Consider the following 19,971-nt stretch of genomic DNA (forward strand, 5'->3'; position numbering starts at 1 on the left):
ATGGAGTGTAAGGGATGGAATGGAGTGTAAGGGATGGAATGGACTGTAAGGGATGGAATGGACTGTAAGGGATGGAATGGACTGTAAGGGATGGAATGGACTGTAAGGGATGGAATGGAGAATAAGGGATGGAATGGACTGTAAGGGATGGAATGGAGTGTAAGGGATGGAATGGACTGTAAGGGATGGAATGGAGTGTAAGGGATGGAATGGAGTATAATGGAATAATATCAAATCCATGTTTATGATGCCATTCCATTTACTCAATAAAGATCCTATTAAATGACTATTCTAACTCCTGATTCTATAGAAACCACCATCTGAAAAGTGGCACTATTGACTGACTCTAGTGTAGACATGAGGCCTGCTGTGGCACGCCATAAGATGTGTCCTCGCTCTCTACAACACGCCAGAGGTGTGTGTCACACGCACGCGCGCACGCACGCACGCACGCACGCGCACGCGCACGCGCACACGCACACGCACACACACACACACACACACACACACACACACACACACACACACACACACACAGGTCAGCCAATGCCAGCAAGTCAGGGCAGGAATGCTGATGGCTCCTCTTGACACGGAACCAGGACATATTCTGCAGCGACTGGGGCTCTTGGTACATCAGCACCTTCAGGACAGTCCACTGGTCAGGGATCCTTTCAACATGGATGCCAGAGGTCTCCTGGACAGGCTTGAAGTGGTCCACCAGGGTTTCCAGTTCAGTGTCACCAAAATCTAGAATACTTGTATACATTACAACAAGCATCATGCCGTTTTAATTCTCAAACTATAAATATGATCATGAACCTGAACCCAACCTGACTGCCCTGTAATACAAAACATAAAGTAACCTGCTGCTGCATCTCCTGACTCTGGACAGTTGGTGAAGCTGACCAGCTTGGTGGCACACAGGACTCCTACACTGGTGTCCTGGAACCTGTCAGTCATACTCTCCACTAGCCTATCAAGCATTTTGTCCTGTGATGTGACGAGGGTCTTGCTGTCATCTCTGGTCAGCGAAATTCCCTCATATCTGTTGGCCATTATGGCCTTCATCATGGGCCCTTCTCTGATGATAAAAAGCTAATTTTACCATCCTTTCAGAATTTTCCTTTACAACACACTCTCACTCCCTTATTGACGTAATCCTTTCTCTTAATTCTCTTAAGGTAAGTATTTCTTATTGCAGCTTAAATAAACATACCTGGTTTTGTGCTTCTTAAGTACTGCCTGTGTTGAGCACAAGGAGCTGTGGGCTTCTGCTATGATGATTGTGGACCTCTGCAGACAGGCAGACAGGCTGCTCAGGTGTGTTAGTGTGTCATGCAGGAAGCCCCAGAAGCCGATAACAACAGCCTCCGTCGTAGTACTGTAGTATTTACTGGCCTTGGCCTGCTGGACACATCAGACATTTTGGGCATCAGCAGATTGAATCTGAAATACATCAAGAACAAAGACATACAAATAGACAATTAATTGCTGTCTAAAAAACACTATATTAGATATGGCACATTTTGTCAGTGCATAAAGCATTGAAACATGCAAACATGTAACTGTGTAGTTATTTACTGGACGTTACATATTGATGACTTCTGGAGTACTTAACATGGCAATCTAGAGCCACTACCTGTTCCAGGTGCTGGACACGCCCCTGGTAACCTCGCAGGAAGTGGTCCAGTTCAGGCAATAGGTGTCCTACCCATCGGGTCCTGCCAATTCTGGTGAGCACCAATGGTGTGTGCCCAAGAGCCTGGAAGCTGTTTACCAGGTTTACCCTGGTCAGTGGACTGGTGTGGTAGAAGGTGTAGAGCCCACCGAGGAGGTCTTCTACTTTCTGAAACATCACGTTGGACCGGATGGCATCAGGAAAGGTCAGTTCAAGGCGGTGTGCCATACGGTGGATGCTGATGATGTAGGCCCTGTCCCCCTTCAGCCGGCTGACCACACCATTCTTGGCTCCGGTCATCACAGCAGCTCCATCTGTTCCCAGAGCGACCAACTTGCTCCCACACTCATCACACACTCCCTCCATGATGGCACTGATGGCGTTGCTTATGTGTGCCACGTCTGCCTTCTCCACCGACTTGATGCCAACAAACTTCGACTCGATCTTGCCCTTGTGACAGAATCTGACATAAACTAACTCTTCCTCTTTCACAGAACTGTCTGTGGAACCATCTGACATGATGGAGAGAAATGTTGTGTTTTTCAGATTCTCTCTGATGTTGTTTCTCTCCACATCTGCAATATGGTGCATAAACTCTTTGGCTTCTCATTTCTATATGTTGAGCCCACAGCCATTCCTTTTTTCCCCATCCAAACTGCAAAAATAAACATCAAATGAATTCAATCATATTTATACACTATTCTGAGGTGAACTGAAACTTATCAAAAGGTGAGAAATAACCTGCAGTACTGGACCACGTCTGTTAAATAGACGTGTAAAAACTGGCTACAAAAGTACTAGTCAAGCTACAAGAGTAACAACATTTTCACTTACTCACACATCCACTCCAAGTCAGAAAGTGGTCTCTCCTTCTTGCCAATGGCATGTACAGTCCTAAACAATATCTTCATCTTCATGCTGGTCTGCTCTGACATTGCCATTAGCGCCATCACAGAGGAGAGGCTCCGATTGAGTACGGGACACAGACTCGCAGGCAATGTGACACTTGCTGTGTTCAAGGTCACGAATGTCCTCCAGCTTCATTGTTTTATTTCCGATGACAAATGAGTTGTTTCTGTTTTTATCTTTAGCATTCTGGCGACACACAGAACAACTCATCACCATAGCCTCCACATCATACTGTAGCCAGCCTCTTGAAACTCCTTTATCTCCAAACCTCCATTTCTCACAAAACTTTATTTTTTTATGTGATTCGTCCACCTTTTTGTAGGTGGGTTTTCGTTTCAAAGGTTGGCTCACTCCAGGTAAATGTTGCCACATAACAGCTATTTAATGAACGGTAGCTAGCAGCAGACCCGTGGCAAGTTAGCAATGTCGGGTAGCTGATGTCCCGTATGGTAAACAGTGCCGTGAAACTAGGAGCACTAGAGACGGTCTGTGGCTGGCAAACATGAGTCATTTTCTCTGAGCCATCATGACAGATATTTTATTACATTACTATTTTGGTACAAACATTTACTCGCCAATGTGGCGGATAGCCTTCTGAGATTTACTCGCCAAACGGAAAATCTACCCGCATTTGGCGCTTGTTCATTTCGGACCCTACACACACACACACGAACACACACACACACACCATCAGAAAAGTAATCTGTGTGTCTGGGTCTAAAAATGTCTGTTGCAGCTAGGTACAGTACATCCTGTATCTCCAAGGGAACACCATGTCTCTCTGTGATTAAGAAGTCAGTGGTGTAATCCATTACATGGGTTGTAATGTTTGTCATCAGTGATGATAGCCATAGCCCTGCCCTAAAACTAATGGACAAATCTGCTTTTTGCATCTGACATTTAGATCTTTAGGTTTTTTTATTTAAATTATTCCTCCCACTCTGACAGCACTGGGCTCCCGAGTAGCGCAGGGGTCTAAGGCACTGCATCTCAGTGTAAGAGGTGTCACTACAGTCCCTGGTTCGATTCCAGGCTGTATCACATCCGGCCGTGATTTGGAATCCCATAGGGCGGCACACAATTGGTCCAGCGTTGTCTGGGTTTGGCCCGGGGTAGGCCAAACCCGTAAATAAATTGTAAATAAGAATTTGTTCTGAACTGACTTGCCTGGTTAAATTAATAATAAAAGAGACATTTAAGTGTAATTGCTAAGGAGTAGACAGGGGCCAATGAAGACCTGACGAACTTGTAATAAGGCAGTCTGTTTGCTCAAATGGAGAATGGCTGAGAGTCAAACAACATTGTGGCATCCCATGGATGGTAGCACATAGAAAGGTAAGCACACAAACGTTTCTCTCTCTCTCTCACACACACACACACACACACACACACACACACACACACACACACACACACACACACACACACACACACACACACACACACAGTCATGTTGGGAGGGCCATAATTCCCCATGTGAAGCGGTCCCTCCAGAGTGCTTATTTATATCCCTTGTCACTTCAGACCAGGGTCGTAAATCCTGCCATGCTTACCAAGCACAAATTTCCCCTTCATTAGGGATCCACACCCTGTGGAAGCACCAGTCGGAGCCCTGAAATAAATCAGGGATCCAAACCCTGTGGAAGCACCAGTCGGAGCCCTGAAATACAGCCCAGTGACTAGAACAGGTTGTAACCTACTGGGAGAGATGCAGCAGACACAACATGTGAACACACACACACACACACCAGATGGATCCTATTACTAACTTAACCTGATTCTTACTGTGGAATTCTAACTCATTAAAGCCTGCATATTAAATACATATCTTTGTTATTACTATGGAATAACATCACCTCGATACCATTGATAGCAGTGATTAAGTATTAGCTTATTCACTGTGTCTGTCCTGCATGATCCAGGGGCTGGAGTAATGAACGACATCATTTATGGTAGAGTTTAACATAGTATATGCTTCTTCTCATGCCACACACTGTACCACGTCAGTAACTGACAGTCTTTCTTCCCCACACCCCATAAAGGTTCCTCTCTGTCTGTGTGTGTGTGTGTGTGTTTAACTATATTTGTGGGGACCAGAAGTCCCCACAACAATAGTAGACAAACAAAAAATGTATCAACTGGGAACATTTTGTTAGTCCCCTCAAGGTCAAATGCTATTTCTAGGGGGTTTGTGTGTCCACAGAGCTAATAGGATGTATCACTGTACTTGACCATGAGAGAGAAAGGATGACTGCATTCAGTCAGACCCACTTGTTAGTCTTAGCTGGCAGACAGACAGACAGACAGACAGGTCTCTGGATCCTGGCAACAGTAAATATCTCCCAGTCTCAGCTCTGCACTGTGGCTCACCTCCCAGTCTCACCTCCCAGTCTGAGCTCTGTGGCTCTGCATCAGCTTTATCTGGCACACTCCCTCTGAAATTCAGACCACACACACACAAACAAACACACACACACTTACATGTACACACACATACAAATGTATGAACTCATAAACACAGACAAACACACACACAAATGTGTGAACGCGTACACACACACCCACAAATAACCTATACATACACACACATACGTACATTCTGTACACATTACAAACATGCAAGTGTGCAAACATACACACACACACACACACACACACACACACACACACACATATAAAAAGACACACACACACAAACACACAGGAAAAGGTGTGAGCAGGAATCACACAAATATAATAATGCAATTCCTTCCACACGACTTACTTGATGTGCCATCAGAGAGGTGAGAAAGCAGCTTGTCAGTACAGGCCGGGGGAGCAGCCTGGGGCTAGAGTTGGAGCTGCTGGGGCTTCCTGACGCTGTCTGGATACAGTGTGACAGGTGAGGCCCTGAGGCTAACGGCAGCACCGGGTACATGTTTCCACAGAGGCCTGAGGGTAATGCGAATGCAAATTGACTTGGGTGAGCGTTAGATCAGCTCAGTGCTAATAATGTACTGCTGGAAGCACAGTTTAGTCCATCGACATGGAATGTTTGTTGCATTGATATTAGCAGTGGTTAGCTATTAGCTTGTGGCAAACCAGCTGGCTTTTTAAATTATTTTTTTTAACTTGAGTAGCATGAGTACTCAGTCTAAGGGAACACAGGCCTAATAAAGACCATTAGAAAAGGCAATTAACATAGAGGAGAGTATGTAATTAGCACTCATTAAGAATACAGATTGGATATTAATTTCAAACAGTTACTGTTTAGTAGCTTAGTTGCTAGTGGATCTGAATCTGAGAAATGCCCTATAGCTTTGTGTATGGGATGGCAGGGCTGGTTTCCACAGGAGTTGGTTGTCACGGTGTTGTGTTAAAATCAGTGCGTTGCTGTGAATTGATGACAACATTTCAGACGAGGACAAACATGGACCTGTTGATGTTCATGCTACAGTTGAAGCCAGAAGTTTACATACACTTAGGTTGGAGTGATTAAACTCGTTTTTCAACCACTCCACAAATTTCTTGTTAAACAAACTATAGTTTTGGCAAGTCGGTTAGGACATCTACTTTGTGCATGACACAAGTAATTTTTCCAACAATTGTTTACAAACATATTATTTCACTGTATCACAATTCCAGTGGGTCAGAAGTTTACATACACTAAGTTGACTGTGCCTTTAAACAGCCTGGAAAATTCCAGAAAAGTATGTCATGGCTTTAGAAGCCTCTGATAGGCTAATTTACATAATTTGAGTCAATTGGAGGTGTACCTGTGAATGTGTTTCAAGGCATACCTTCAACCTCAGTGCCTCTTTGCTTGACATCATGGGAAAATCAAGAGAAATCAACCAAGAATTGTAGACCTCCACAAGTCTGGTTCATCCTTGGGAGCAATTTACAAACGCCTGAAGGTACCACGTTTGTCTATACAAAAATAGTACGCAAGTATAAACACCATGGGACTACGCAGCCGTCATACCACTCAGGAAGGAGACGCGTTCTGTCTCCTAGAGATGAACGTACTTTGGTGCGAAAAGTGCAAATCAATCCCAGAACTACAGCAAAGGACCTTGTGAAGATGCTGGAGGAAACGGGTACAAAAATATCTATATCCACAGTAAAATGAGTCCTATATCGACATAACCTGAAAGGCCGCTCAGCAAGGAAGAAGCCACTGCTCCAAAACCGCAATAAAAAAAGCCAGACTACGGTTTGCAACTGCACATGGGGACAAAGATCGTACTTTTTGAATAAATGTTCTCTGGTCTGATGAAACAAAAATGGAACCGTTTGGCCATAATGACCATCGTTATGTTTTGGGGAAAAAGGGGGTCGTTTGCAAGCAGAAGAACACCATCCCAACCGGGAAGAACAGAAGTGGCAGCATCATGTTTTGAGGATGCGTTGCTGCAGGAGGGACTGGTGCACTTTACAAAATAGATGGCATCATAAAGAGGGAAAATGATGTGGATATATTGAAGCAACATCTCAAGAAATCAGTCAGGAAGTTAAAGCTTGGTTGCAAATGGGTCTTCCAAATGGACAATGACCCCAAGCATACTTCCAAAGTTGTGTCAAAATGGATTAAAGACAAGAAAGTCAAGGTATTGGAGTAGCCATCACAAAGCCCTGACCTCAATCCCATAGAAAATGTGTGGGCAGAACTGAAAAAGTGTGTGCTAGCAAGGAGGCCTACACACCTGACTCAGTTACACCAGCTCTGTCAGGAGGAATGGACCAAAATTCACCCAACTTATTATGGGATGCTTGTGGAAGGCTACCCGAAATGTTTGACCCAAGTTAAACAATTTAAAGGCAATGCTACCAAATACTAATTGAGTGCATGTAAACTTCTGACCCACTGGGAATGTGATGAAAGAAATTAAAGCTGAAATAAATCATTCTCTCTACTATTATTCTGACATTTCACATTCTTAAAATAAAGTGGTGATCCTAACTGACCTAAGACAGGGGATTTTTACTAGGATTAAATGTCAGGAATTGTGAAAAACGAAGTTTAAATGTATTTGGCTAAGGTGTATGTAAACTTCCGACTTCAACAGTATATGTTCTAAATCTTTGATGTTTTGGGGTTTCCATGAACTAAGACGGTTGTTGTATAGAGTGAAGAAAGAGGCATGCACTGTAGGCTATATGATTCAGATGTTACACTTTATTAATAGATTCAGCTCGTTTCAAGACTTTTCAACAGAGAAGTTGTATGTATGTACAGTATGTGTCACTGCTATTATACATACAGTAAACAAACCATGAATAAACTGAGGCAAATTGAATAATATTACGAAGTATTGTTACATTTCATATTCTAATAAAAATATGTTATATATTTCATGTAAGCTTATAAGATAAGTACTGTTATAATGATGTAAGAAAATGGCCAAAACACCAAGTAGGCAAACAGAGGCAACGTGCTGCGTAGCCTCTTGATTTCCCTGAAAGAACATTCAGTTTACAGTTGATCAATCATCTAACACTTACACTAGTGAGTCATTTAAATGGCAACAGAAAAGTCAAACCAAGATTTCAGAAGTTAGTCAGTGTTAATCTTCCAAATGTCAGAATCATTATCTTACATCTTCTCTGTGAAACATTTTCTTCAGACTACTCCTTGAATTCCACTCCATTTTCTTCGCAAACTTGTAGACGCATCCAAAGAGATCAGGGAACATTGTCATCGTGTCAACAGAATCCGCGTCCTCAGTGCTTCAGAGAGAGAGAGAGACACAATATTTAACCCCCTTCAATGGTAAGAGAGTAAATAAAGTGAATGTACATGTTTTTAGACTAAACTATTAATATGTCTTACTAGTGCTCATGAAGGTTGCGTATGAAGCGCAACAAACCCAATGTGTTGTCTGGGTAGGCCTTCTTTTTACCATCCAACTTGTCCATCAACTCAGGCGGCATCTGTGTACACAAATAAATAACAGGAAGTGTCACTACTACTAGACTAGACGAATGTACAGGTAAATAAAATGGCGTCTTGCTCACTTTGGACTTCCAATTTGTGAAGGACCTCCCCTCAGCACACTGGTCCAAAGCATGAAGGAGTCTTGGGTCTGCTTTGCGACAGTTCTCTGCTTCCTTCTCGTTACCAATTTTTCGTAAGTACTCCACTCTCCTGAAAAACAACAGTGTACCTTTAAATGCATTCAACTGGGTCAGTGTCAAACGGTGTTCACATTTGCAATGGGACAAATCGTCGTTAGAATTGAGCATTGCAACCCATTCGACAATGTCACGCTTTGTCCTCATTGCTCCGGGACCAAACCAACATTTCTGAACTTCAATGGTTAAAACCTGAACCCGTTAAAAAAGGTAAATGTCCATTGTAAAAAGTGATGGCTATAAGTAAATCACTCATCTTAACTAACCTTCTGATTGACAAGTGTTAGCACTGCTTCTCACCTCTCCTCTGGCCAGAAGTATGGGTGGGCCAGTGTGTCCTCCACTGTAGGTCTCTTCTCTGGGTCTTCATTGATCATCCACTCAATGAGGTCCTTGGCCACGTCATCCTCAACATCTTCCAGTGTGTATTTCCCTTGAAAAATGTTAAATTCACAATGGATGCCTTTGCCAAATGGATGATGTCCACCAGAGATGATGTAATACATTAACATCCCAGCCACCTAAAAAGTACATAATAATTTATAATGTATTACATTTCTATAGCGCTTTTCATAACAATCTCAAAGCGCGTCAATAGCAAAAAACAAACAAGCAATACATCATCATGAGTAGCCTAGCTATAGTTAGCTAGGTCAACCAATACATCATCAAGAGTAGCCTAGCTATAGTTAGCTAGGTCAACCAATACATCATCATGAGTAGCCTAGCTATAGTTAGCTAGGTCAACCAATACATCATCATGAGTAGCCTAGCTATAGTTAGCTAGGTCAACCAATACATCATCATGAGTAGCCTAGCTATAGTTAGCTAGGTCAACCAATACATCATCATGAGTAGCCTAGCTATAGTTAGCTAGGCTACTCATGATGATGTATTGGTTGACCTAGCTAACTAACTATAGCTAGGCTACTCATGATGATGTATTGGTTGACCTAGCTATAGCTAGGCTACTTATGATGATGTATTGGTTGTCCTAGCTAACTATAGCTAGGCTACTCATGATGATGTATTGGTTGACCTAGCTAACTATAGCTAGGCTACTCATGATGATGTATTGGTTGACCAGCTAGGTCAACCAATAGAGGGCGAGTCTTTGAGCGCATGCATCCTCCAAAGATAGAGAGGGACAGTTCTTGGCTTGATCAGAAGGTGGTGGTCAGGGAGATGGTTGATGAAGTGTCTGGTGTCGATCTTGTAGAGGGCTACTCTGGGAACCAGCCTGTGTCATGTCGCCACTGGACTTCTCCTCCTTCACAATATAGTATAGTATGCATTCTAACCAAGTATGCAGACTTATTTAAAATTGAAAACTAACCTGAATATCTGTGCTCCTCTTATATCCGATCCCACTGTCTTCATCTAAAGTTTCTCTGGCCTTCCAACATTTTGTTCCTGCACTGATTGTGTGTAGAGTTGTTTGTCCCATCTTCAATTGTCGACTTATACCGAAATCGGCTAATCTCGCTCTGCCTGTAACATCTGTTCAGAAAATTATATAAAGTGTACCATTGAAACATAGGTTAATAAATAGCACATCAAATTAATATTTATTTTGCCCAGATTTTTGTTGAATTACTACATGGTCTGGTCTTACCTATTAAAACATTCTGGGGTTTGATATCCCGGTGCAGAATTTTTGTGTTTAGACTATGCAGAACGCTTAGACTGCAGAGCACATCGTGCACTATTTTCTTCAGGACAGAGGTTTTGTCCTCTGGTAGGTGGTCTTTGATGTATTCATCAAGGGTGTATTCACAGAGCTGAAGAACAAGGTAACCAAAGTGCTCGTCCTCTGCAAAGTCCACATATCTCACAATGCAGGGACTATCCAGCTGAGGTAGTCGTAAAAACCCCTCTTCTCTCTTCAGATCTTGGTAGTTTGACTTGAGCATTCTCTTCACAGCTACCTCAGTACCATCATCCTTCAAGCCCAGAAAGACTTCGGTTCCATCACTTCCTTTGGCTATTTGGAAATCCGGATGGACTACAAGATTGAGATTCCCCAATCTGTAAACCTTGGCTGGGTCTATGTTGCTGAGTTCCTCCAACTGAGGCCTCCACCGCTCACTAACTTTGTGCCATTTCCGGGGTTTCAATTCATCGGTGGTGGAGGGAAATGGTTTAACACTGGAATTTTCACCTTGTACACCGGATTCTTCAACTGGAATTGATGAAGTATCAAGATCTGGCTTCTCAGTCATGTCAGGTGTACTTTTCTCTACCGACAACTCTTCCTGAATTGTCTTCTTCTTCTTCTTCTTCTTCTTCTTTGATAGATTCATTCCCTGCAATTGTTCAGTTGCATCCATTGGTGGGACTGGACTTTGTAGGGACATATCTAATTTCCTTAGCTTTTCTTTCAGATCTTCATCCATCTGCATTTCGGCAGTAACAAGTATTTTCTCCGGCACAGAGATTATCCCTCGTGATGTGATAATCGCAGGTACACAATCGAAGGTGTACAGATCTGCAAGCAGACCAAAAGTTAAAACACCTAAGTTTGAGGTCTGAGGATTGGAGAGATATGCTTGATCAGTGAATGAGATGATCCCCTTACATAACTCCTCAACAAAAGGGAGGGTCCAGCCATGTTTGTGATTTTGAGCTTTCTGGGTAATCACATACAGTAGTCTGACAACTGAAATGTTGCGATTTAGTCCTTGAGGGGTAATTTTGGATTCAACTATGAGGTATTTCAGAAGAGTGGGTATTACTACCAGTGATAGTTCAAGAGATATTTCTTTCATAATGTTAAAAACAGCTGTCAAGCAATTCACTACCATATCTTGTAAGTGTTTGGGCATTTTAGGCAAACGATTGGTTGCCTCTTCAATGTAGAGATCCATTTTCTGAGATTCTCTCAGCCACTTTATGGATGCTTGACGATACTGATCTGCATTTGGTCCAATGGCGTTAAAGGACAAGTCATATAGTGTAAGATGATTCACAGGGTTCACCACCAGCATGTGTTTGCCATATTCATTGAAAACATCCTCCACTGATTTGAGTCCTATTTCACAAGAAAAATCATAAAAAATCTTCAATTTGACAAAATTCTCACTCTCTGAAGAGAATTTCTGAATCATGCTTGCTATCTTTTGGTCAGTAGCGGGATATGCTTTGAGATTTCTTTCAGCACATGCTCCAGACATCATCAACTCTTTCACAATGTCTTCTCTGTCATTGTTTGCCGCCAATTGAAGTGGAGTAAAGATCTGGATGTGTGTCCCTTCTGGATCTGCTTTTGCTGCGATTAATCTACTCACTAAACTGACGGGAGCTTTTGACATTGTGGCATAATGCAAAGGAACACAACCATTTGTTGATTGGATGTTGGGGTTAGCACCTTCTTTCAGAAGAAATGTACAAATATTGTCATTTGTAAATGCAACAGCAGCAATTAAAGGGGTAACATCATCATTCCACTCAGCACAAGGGTAGAGTCTATTCAAGTCCTTGCCGCCTCTAATCAATTTCTTTAGTTTCGCCAACTTTTTGTCAATAATGCATTTTATAATTGGATCCGTTTTCCTTGGAACCACAGGCACCGTTGGTAATTGGAATTGGAACTGGATTTGACCTGGGACGATATTCATTCTTCAAACATCTGCTTCTACAGGTCCAGTAGATCTGTGGGATGACATCTCTATTATTACCTCTGTTAAAATGTTAAGTCAGGTACAGTCATAGCATTAAGCAATAAGGCACAAGAGGCTGTGATTTTGCAAATGCTTTTGTAAATAATTTAGTAGGTTGACAAATATAGACTGTATAAATTATGTCTGGTAAAATCGCATGGGAAACATTTTATTTAATTACATGCTTACTTAATGCACTTCTTTATCAGGTGTGAAGTCGCAGCAGGAATGAAAATCAAGTATGGCTGAGAACAAACTAATGAGCAGCAAATAAACATTATTTTGTTTATTGTTTTAGTAAAAAAAAGCTGAATGTTTGTTATAAACTATTTTAAAGGCAGAATCTATCACACACCCACAACCTATTAGTGAAGATGCTGGAGGCAAAATGTTAAAGTATTCAGACCCCTCAACTTTTCCCACATTGTTAGGTTACAGCCTTATTCTAAAATTGATTAAATCGTTTTTTCCCGCTCATCAATCTACCCACAATACCCCATAATGACAAAGAAAAAAACAGTGTTTTTAAATGTTTTGCTAATTTATAAAAAATGTAAAACTTAAATATTACATTTACATAAGTATTCAGACACTTTACTCAGTACTTTGTTGAAGCACCTTTAGCAGCGATTACAGCCTTGAGTATTCTTGGGTATGACGCTACAAGCTTGGCACACCTGTATTTGGGGAGTTTCTCCCATTCTTCTCTGCAGATCCTCAAGCTCTGTCAGGTTGGATGGAGAGAAAAATGTTAAACTTGAAAATCAGGAAAAGAAATCTCTGCACACTACCAGTCAGATGAAAATGTATTGCTTAGCTACTATTAAAATAAAATAAAGTGAGGGGAGACTTTTACATTTTTTCCCTGTTAAACTATTTAAAAAGGCACTACTTTCCAATGTCTACGTGTTGTGTCTTGTTTTGCCACTCCTTCTAGGTGCTGAAGTAGGCCACTCCTTATGACCGAAATACCATTGCTAATTTCAACATGACATTAAAAATAAAAGCACATCACTTACAACTAAATGTGGACACATTTACTTTCAAATATAAATTGTGGATGTCCGTATAAGTAATTTGAGATTATTGTTCAATTTAGCCTCTCAATATACCGGTGAAATTATGAAATCTTATTCTTAAAATAAATTCTAGACACTCCTGACACAATATCAGGAGAGGTTTTTGACATAACATACTGGATTTTATTAAAATAAAATATTGGATTTGTTCTAGGTCGCAATATCGTTTGATAATGTGTTTTATGGCAATTACGCTCTCTATACTGACACTCTCTATACTGTGACTTTGATGAGCAATACTTACCTTCTTTTTTATTTTTTATTTTTTTATTTTTTATAAATGTTATCCCCTTTTCTCCCCAATTTTCGTGGTATCCAATCGCTAGTAATTACTATCTTGTCTCATCGCTACAACTCCCGTACGGGCTCGGGAGAGACGAAGGTCGAAAGCCACGCGTCCTCCGAAGCACAACCCAACCAAGCCGCACTGCTTCTTAACACAGCGCGCCTCCAACCCGGAAGCCAGCCGCACCAATGTGTCGGAGGAAACACCGTGCACCTGGCCCCCTTGGTTAGCGCGCACTGCGCCCGGCCCGCCACAGGAGTCGCTGGAGCGCGATGAGACAAGGATATCCCTACCGGCCAAACCCTCCCTAACCCGGACGACGCTAGCCCAATTGTGCGTCGCCCCATGGACCTCCCGGGCGCGAACCCAGAGACTCTGGTGGCGCAGCTAGCACTGCGATGCAGTGCCCTAGACCACTGCGCCACCCGAGAGGCCCCTACAATACTTACCTTCTAATGAAATGACAGAATCATCTAACAAGAAGAGGAATAGGATATCATATTTAGCATTAGAAATGTAAATGATAGTTAAGAAAGGTTACTTACATTTCCTCATCGTGATAATGGCACCAGCTTGCTTGAGGAATTGTCGACTGAAGCTAAAAAACAACCAGCTGATTAGGTGACTGTGTTGAAGTAAATTAAACTCTGACTGCTATTTAGACTATGATAGTCTAACGTGAAGAGTATGATCTTCTAATGAGCATTATTCATGTCAATGATAGTTAAGGTTACTTACATTTTGTCATCGTGATATCGGCACCAGCTTGCTTGAGGAAGTGTCCACAGACTATAGAAAAACTCAACCACACCTCTTTATCATGTGACTGTGTTTCAGGAAATGAAACTGATGGCCTTTCAAGAAGAATAGTAATATCCCTGCCTGGTTTCTTCTTTCTCACAAACCTTTCACCTACTATGTTTTGAGACTTCACTAAATACACTTGATCAGTTCTGTAAATATGTATCTCCTAATATGAAAAGTGTGCGTCCACATTTTTAGATACCGTAGAAAGCAACGTTTCTGAACCTATGCTAGGAACAGTGCTTCATTTGAGCCACACCCTGACAGAACAGGATCTGGTACCTCTCAGATTTGACTTTGTTTCTTCCGGCACCTATTTCCACGGATCCGGTACCTCTTGCAGCATGATGTATTCATTGTTTCACTGTTTGCGTTGTAGACATTCTAATAAAAGGGATCTGCGTTAAATCAAGTTGCCTCCTCATTATTTCTCCTGCCCCCCAGAAAGGCCATCATGAGAAAGCACAGTGATCCTTCTACAGAACCTTCCGAAAGTATTCAGACCCCTCAACTTTTTACACATTTTGTTAGGTTACAGCCTTATTCTAAAATTGATTAAATCGTTTTTTCCCGCTCATCAATCTACCCACAATACCCCATAATGACAAAGAAAAAACTGTGTTTTTAAATGTTTTGCTAATTTATAAAAAATGTAAAACTTAAATATTACATTTACATAAGTATTCAGACACGTTACTCAGTACTTTGTTGAAGCACCTTTGGCAGTGATTACAGCCTTGAGTCTTCTTGGGTATGACGCTACAAGCTTGGCACACCTGTATTTAGGGAGTTTCTCCCATTCTTCTCTGCAGATCCTCTCAAGCTCTGTCAGGTTGGATGGAGAGCGTTATTGCACAGCTATTTTCAGGTCTCTCCAGAGATGTTCGATCAGGTTTAAGTCCGGGCTCTGGCTGGCCAGTCAAGGACATTCAGAGACTTGTCCCGAAGCCACTTCTGCGTTGTCTTGGCTGTGTGCTTAGGGTTGTTGTCCTGTTAGAAGGTGAACCTTCGCCCCAGTCTAAGGTCCTGAGAGCTCTGGAGCAGGTTTTCATCAAGGATCTCTGTACTTTGCTCCGTTCATCTTTGCCAGGATCCTGACTAGTCTCCCAGTCCCTACAGCTGAAAAACATCCCCACAGTATGATGCTGCCACCACCATGCTTCACCGTAGGGATGGTGCCATGTTTCCTCCAGACCTGACGCTTGGCACTCAGGGAAAAGAGTTCAATCTTGGTTTCATCAGACCAGAGAATCTTGTTACTCATGGTCTGAGAGTCTTTATGCATTTTACTGAGGAGTGGCTTCCATCTGGCCTGATTGGTGGAGTGCTGCAGAGATGGTTGGCCTTCTGGAAGGTTCTCCTACCACCACAGTGGAACTCTAGAGCTCTGTCAGAGTGACCACCGGGTACTTGTTCACCTCCCTGATCAAGGTCCTTCTCCCCCTATTGCTCAGTTTGGCCGGGCTTCCAGCTCTAGGAAGAGTCTTCTTCCATTTAAGAATGATGGAGGCCACTGTGTTCTTGGGGACCTTCAATGCTGCAGACATTTTTTTGGTACCCTTCCCCAGATCTGTGTCTCGACACAATCCTGTCTCGGCGCTCTACGGACAATTCCTTCAACATCATGGCTTGGTTTTTGCTCTGACATGCACTGTCAACTGTTGGACCTTATATAGACAGGTGTGTGTCTTTCCAAATCATGTCCAATCAATTGAATTTACTACAGGTGGACTCCAATCAAGTTGTAGAGAAATCTCAAGGATGGTCAATGGAAACAGGATACAGGAGCAACATTTCAAGTCTCATAGCAAAGGGTCTGAATACTTTCTTCGTTTTAATAAATTAGCAACATTTCCTAAAAACCTTGTTTTCGCTTTGTCATTATGGAGTATAGATTGAAGATTTTTTTTAGGTTGATCCATCCAAGGCTGTAACATAACAAAATGTTGAAAAATTCAGGGGTCTGAATACTTACCGAATGCACTGTATATATGTGTCTATGTATAATTTTAATAGCAGGGTACCGTAAAGTCCATTAACCCTCTGAAGAGTATGAATTAGGCAGTTTGAGAAGGTTTGAATCCAAAGCAACCTGCCTACACATAGTTTGAAGTACAATACCAAATAGCTTCTGTAGTAGATCAAAGCTGTGTGCTGGAAAACCAAAAAAAGCATTGGTGGAATAGGCATTGTTGTGCTCATGTGAATTTCTTTTCTTTTTCGGCTTCAGACCAACGCCTACATTTCTCTTAAACGTCTTAAGGCTAGGGGTTCCGCTCGACAACATCCGCTGAAATGGCAGAGCGCGAAAACTTTCATATATTCACAAGTGCAATACAGTTAACTTCTTGTTAATCTAGCCATCCTGTCCGATTTCAAAAAGGCTTTACAGCGAAAGCACACCATACGATTATGTTAGGTCAGCGCCTAGTCACAAAAAAAACATACAGCCATTTTCCAGCCAAAGAGAGGAGTCACAAAAAGCAGAAATAGAGATAAAATGTATCACTAACCTTTGATGATCTTCATCAGATGGCTCTCATAGGACTTCATGTTACACAATACATGTATGTTTTGTTCGATAAAGTTCATATTTATATCCCAAAATCTCAGTTTACATTGGCGCGTTATGCTCAGTAATGTTGTGCCTCGAAAACATCCGGCAAATTTGCAGAGAGCCACATCAATTTACAGAAATACTCATCATAAACTTTGATAAAAGATACAAGTGTTATGCATAGAATTAAAGATATACTTCTCCTTAATGTAACCGCTGTGTCAGATTTCAAAAAAGCTTTACCAAAAAAGCACACCATGCAATAATCTGAGTACAGCGCTCAGCCACAAAAACAAGCCATACAGATACCCGCCATGTTGTGGAGTAAGTAAAAGTTATAAATAGCGTTATAAATATTCACTTACCTTTGATGATCTTCATCAGAATGCACTCCCAGGAATCCCAGTTCCACAAAAAATGTTCGATAAAGTCCATCATTTATGTCCAAATACCTCCTTTTTGGCGCAGGCACTAGGTCCAGACGAAAAGTCAAAAGGTTCCATTACAGTTCGTAGAAACATGTCAAACGATGTATATAATCAATCTTTAGGATGTTTTTATCATAAATCTTCAATAATATTCCAACCGGACAATTCGTTTGTCTTTAGAAATGAAAAGGAACGGAGCTCGTGCTCACAGCCGCGTGCGTGACTGAACTAATGGCTTTCTGCCAGACCCCTGGTTCAAACTGTTCTTATTCGCTCCCCCTTCACAGTAGAAGCCTGAAACAACGTTGTAAAGACTGTTGACATCTAGTGGAAGCCTTAGGAAGTGCAATATGAATTTACACTGTATATTGGATAGGCATTGACTTGAAAAACTACAAACCTCAGATTTCCCACTTTCTGGTTGGATTTTTCTCAGGTTTTTGCCTGCCATGTGAGTTCTGTTGTACTCACAGACATCATTCAAACAGTTCTAGAAACTTCCGAGTGTTTTCTATCCAAATCTACTAATAATATGCATATATTAGTAACTGGGCCTGAGTAGCAGGCAGTTTACTCTGGGCACACTTTTCATCCGAACGTGAAAATACTGCCCCCTATCCCAAACAGGTTATTAAAACATTGTTTTTTGTTTTTAATATACAGCAGTAGAAAGGGGAGTTTATAGCCATTAGAATATACAGCAGTAGGAAGGGGAGTTTATAGCCATTAGAATATACAGCAGTAGGAAGGGGAGTTTATAGCCATTAGAATATACAGCAGTAGGAAGGGGAGTTTATAGTCATTAGTATATATACAGCAGTAGGAAGGGGAGTTTATAGCCATTAGTATATATACAGCAGTAGGAAGGGGAGTTTATAGCCATTAGAATATACAGCAGTAGGAAGGGGAGTTTATAGCCATTAGAATATACAGCAGTAGGAAGGGGAGTTGATAGCCATTAGAATATACAGCAGTAGGAAGGGGAGTTGATAGCCATTAGAATATACAGCAGTAGGAAGGGGAGTTTATAGCCATTAGAATATACAGCAGTAGGAAGGGGAGTTGATAGCCATTAGAATATACAGCAGTAGGAAGGGGAGTTGATAGCCATTAGAATATACAGCAGTAGGAAGGGGAGTTGATAGCCATTAGAATATACAGCAGTAGGAAGGGGAGTTTATAGCCATTAGAATATACAGCAGTAGGAAGGGGAGTTTATAGCCATTAGAATATACAGCAGTAGGAAGGGGAGTTTATAGCCATTAGAATATACAGCAGTAGGAAGGGGAGTTTATAGCCATTAGAATATACAGCAGTAGGAAGGGGAGTTGATAGCCATTAGAATATACAGCAGTAGGAAGGGGAGTTGATAGCCATTAGAATATACAGCAGTAGGAAGGGGAGTTGATAGCCATTAGAATATACAGCAGTAGGAAGGGGAGTTTATAGCCATTAGAATATACAGCAGTAGGAAGGGGAGTTTATAGCCATTAGAATATACAGCAGTAGGAAGGGGAGTTTATAGTCATTAGAATATACAGCAGTAGGAAGGGGAGTTGATAGCCATTAGAATATACAGCAGTAGGAAGGGGAGTTTATAGCCATTAGAATATACAGCAGTAGGAAGGGGAGTTTATAGCCATTATAATATACAGCAGTAGGAAGGGGAGTTTATAGCCATTAGAATATACAGCAGTAGGAAGGGGAGTTGATAGCCATTAGAATATACAGCAGTAGGAAGGGGAGTTTATAGCCAATATAGTATACAGCAGTAGGAAGGGGAGTTTATAGCCATTAGAATATACAGCAGTAGGAAGGGGAGTTTATAGCCATTAGAATATACAGCAGTAGGAAGGGGAGTTTATAGCCATTAGAATATACAGCAGTAGGAAGGGGAGTTGACAGCCATTAGAATATACAGCAGTAGGAAGGGGAGTTTATAGCCATTAGAATATACAGCAGTAGGAAGGGGAGTTGATAGCCATTAGAATATACAGCAGTAGGAAGGGGAGTTTATAATAACAAAACAGTATATAAGGGATTCCTCACATTTCTTAGGCTTGGAACCCTAAAAACAACAGGTCCCCTAATGCACCAGTTTGTTTGCTTGTCCAGCCTATCAGTTACATTGTCTGTCTATGGCCCAGAACAAACAGTGAGACAGAGGGGTGTCACTGGAACAGTGTTTGCAAGTGTTTGCTTGTCTTTCCTCCCCACTGGTGAGGTAAAAGTCTCCGTAAACATTTTCCCAGCTGCTCATTTGACTTCTGCCCATTTGTACACTTTACAGAATTGCACTGAGACTCACATTTTTCACTTAAAATGTATGCCAAACAAAAATCATTGATTTCAAATTGTAACAAACCATACAACTCTATGCACAAGGACTACATTTAATAATTTACACTGAACATTTTTACAAAAACACATTTACTGGAAGAACTGTGCAGATGCAAC

At 41.6% G+C, this 19,971-nt stretch overlaps 1 protein-coding gene across 1 annotated transcript; it reads right to left on the minus strand.

Annotated features, from left to right (window-relative positions):
* Positions 1–7,725: 7,725 nt before the first annotated feature.
* LOC120057091 lies at positions 7,726–12,346 on the minus strand. Its single transcript, XM_039005499.1, has 6 exons — positions 10,317–12,346; positions 10,038–10,201; positions 9,002–9,222; positions 8,585–8,714; positions 8,400–8,500; positions 7,726–8,296 (listed from the first exon to the last, which is right to left on the minus strand). Exons 1-6 carry the CDS (start codon positions 12,316–12,318, stop codon positions 8,158–8,160), a joined length of 2,757 nt encoding a protein of 918 aa, XP_038861427.1. The 5' UTR covers positions 12,319–12,346; the 3' UTR covers positions 7,726–8,157.
* Positions 12,347–19,971: the final 7,625 nt, after the last annotated feature.

This window comes from Salvelinus namaycush, chromosome 1 (assembly GCF_016432855.1).
Source record: "Salvelinus namaycush isolate Seneca chromosome 1, SaNama_1.0, whole genome shotgun sequence".
In the NCBI taxonomy this organism is placed as follows: Eukaryota; Metazoa; Chordata; class Actinopteri; order Salmoniformes; family Salmonidae; genus Salvelinus; species Salvelinus namaycush.

What these genes read in the sequence shown, in the direction of transcription:
- LOC120057091 (XM_039005499.1), bottom strand. Translation starts at nt 12,318, where the DNA reads ATGAATATCGTCCCAGGTCAAATCCAGTTCCAATTCCAATTACCAACG. An exon ending in ACCCCAGAATGTTTTAATAG is followed by an intron (nt 10,202 to 10,316) that starts GTAAGACCAGAC and finishes TTTTCTGAACAG; the next exon opens with ATGTTACAGGCAGAGCGAGA. An exon ending in TACTTCTGGCCAGAGGAGAG is followed by an intron (nt 8,715 to 9,001) that starts GTGAGAAGCAGT and finishes GTTGTTTTTCAG; the next exon opens with GAGAGTGGAGTACTTACGAA.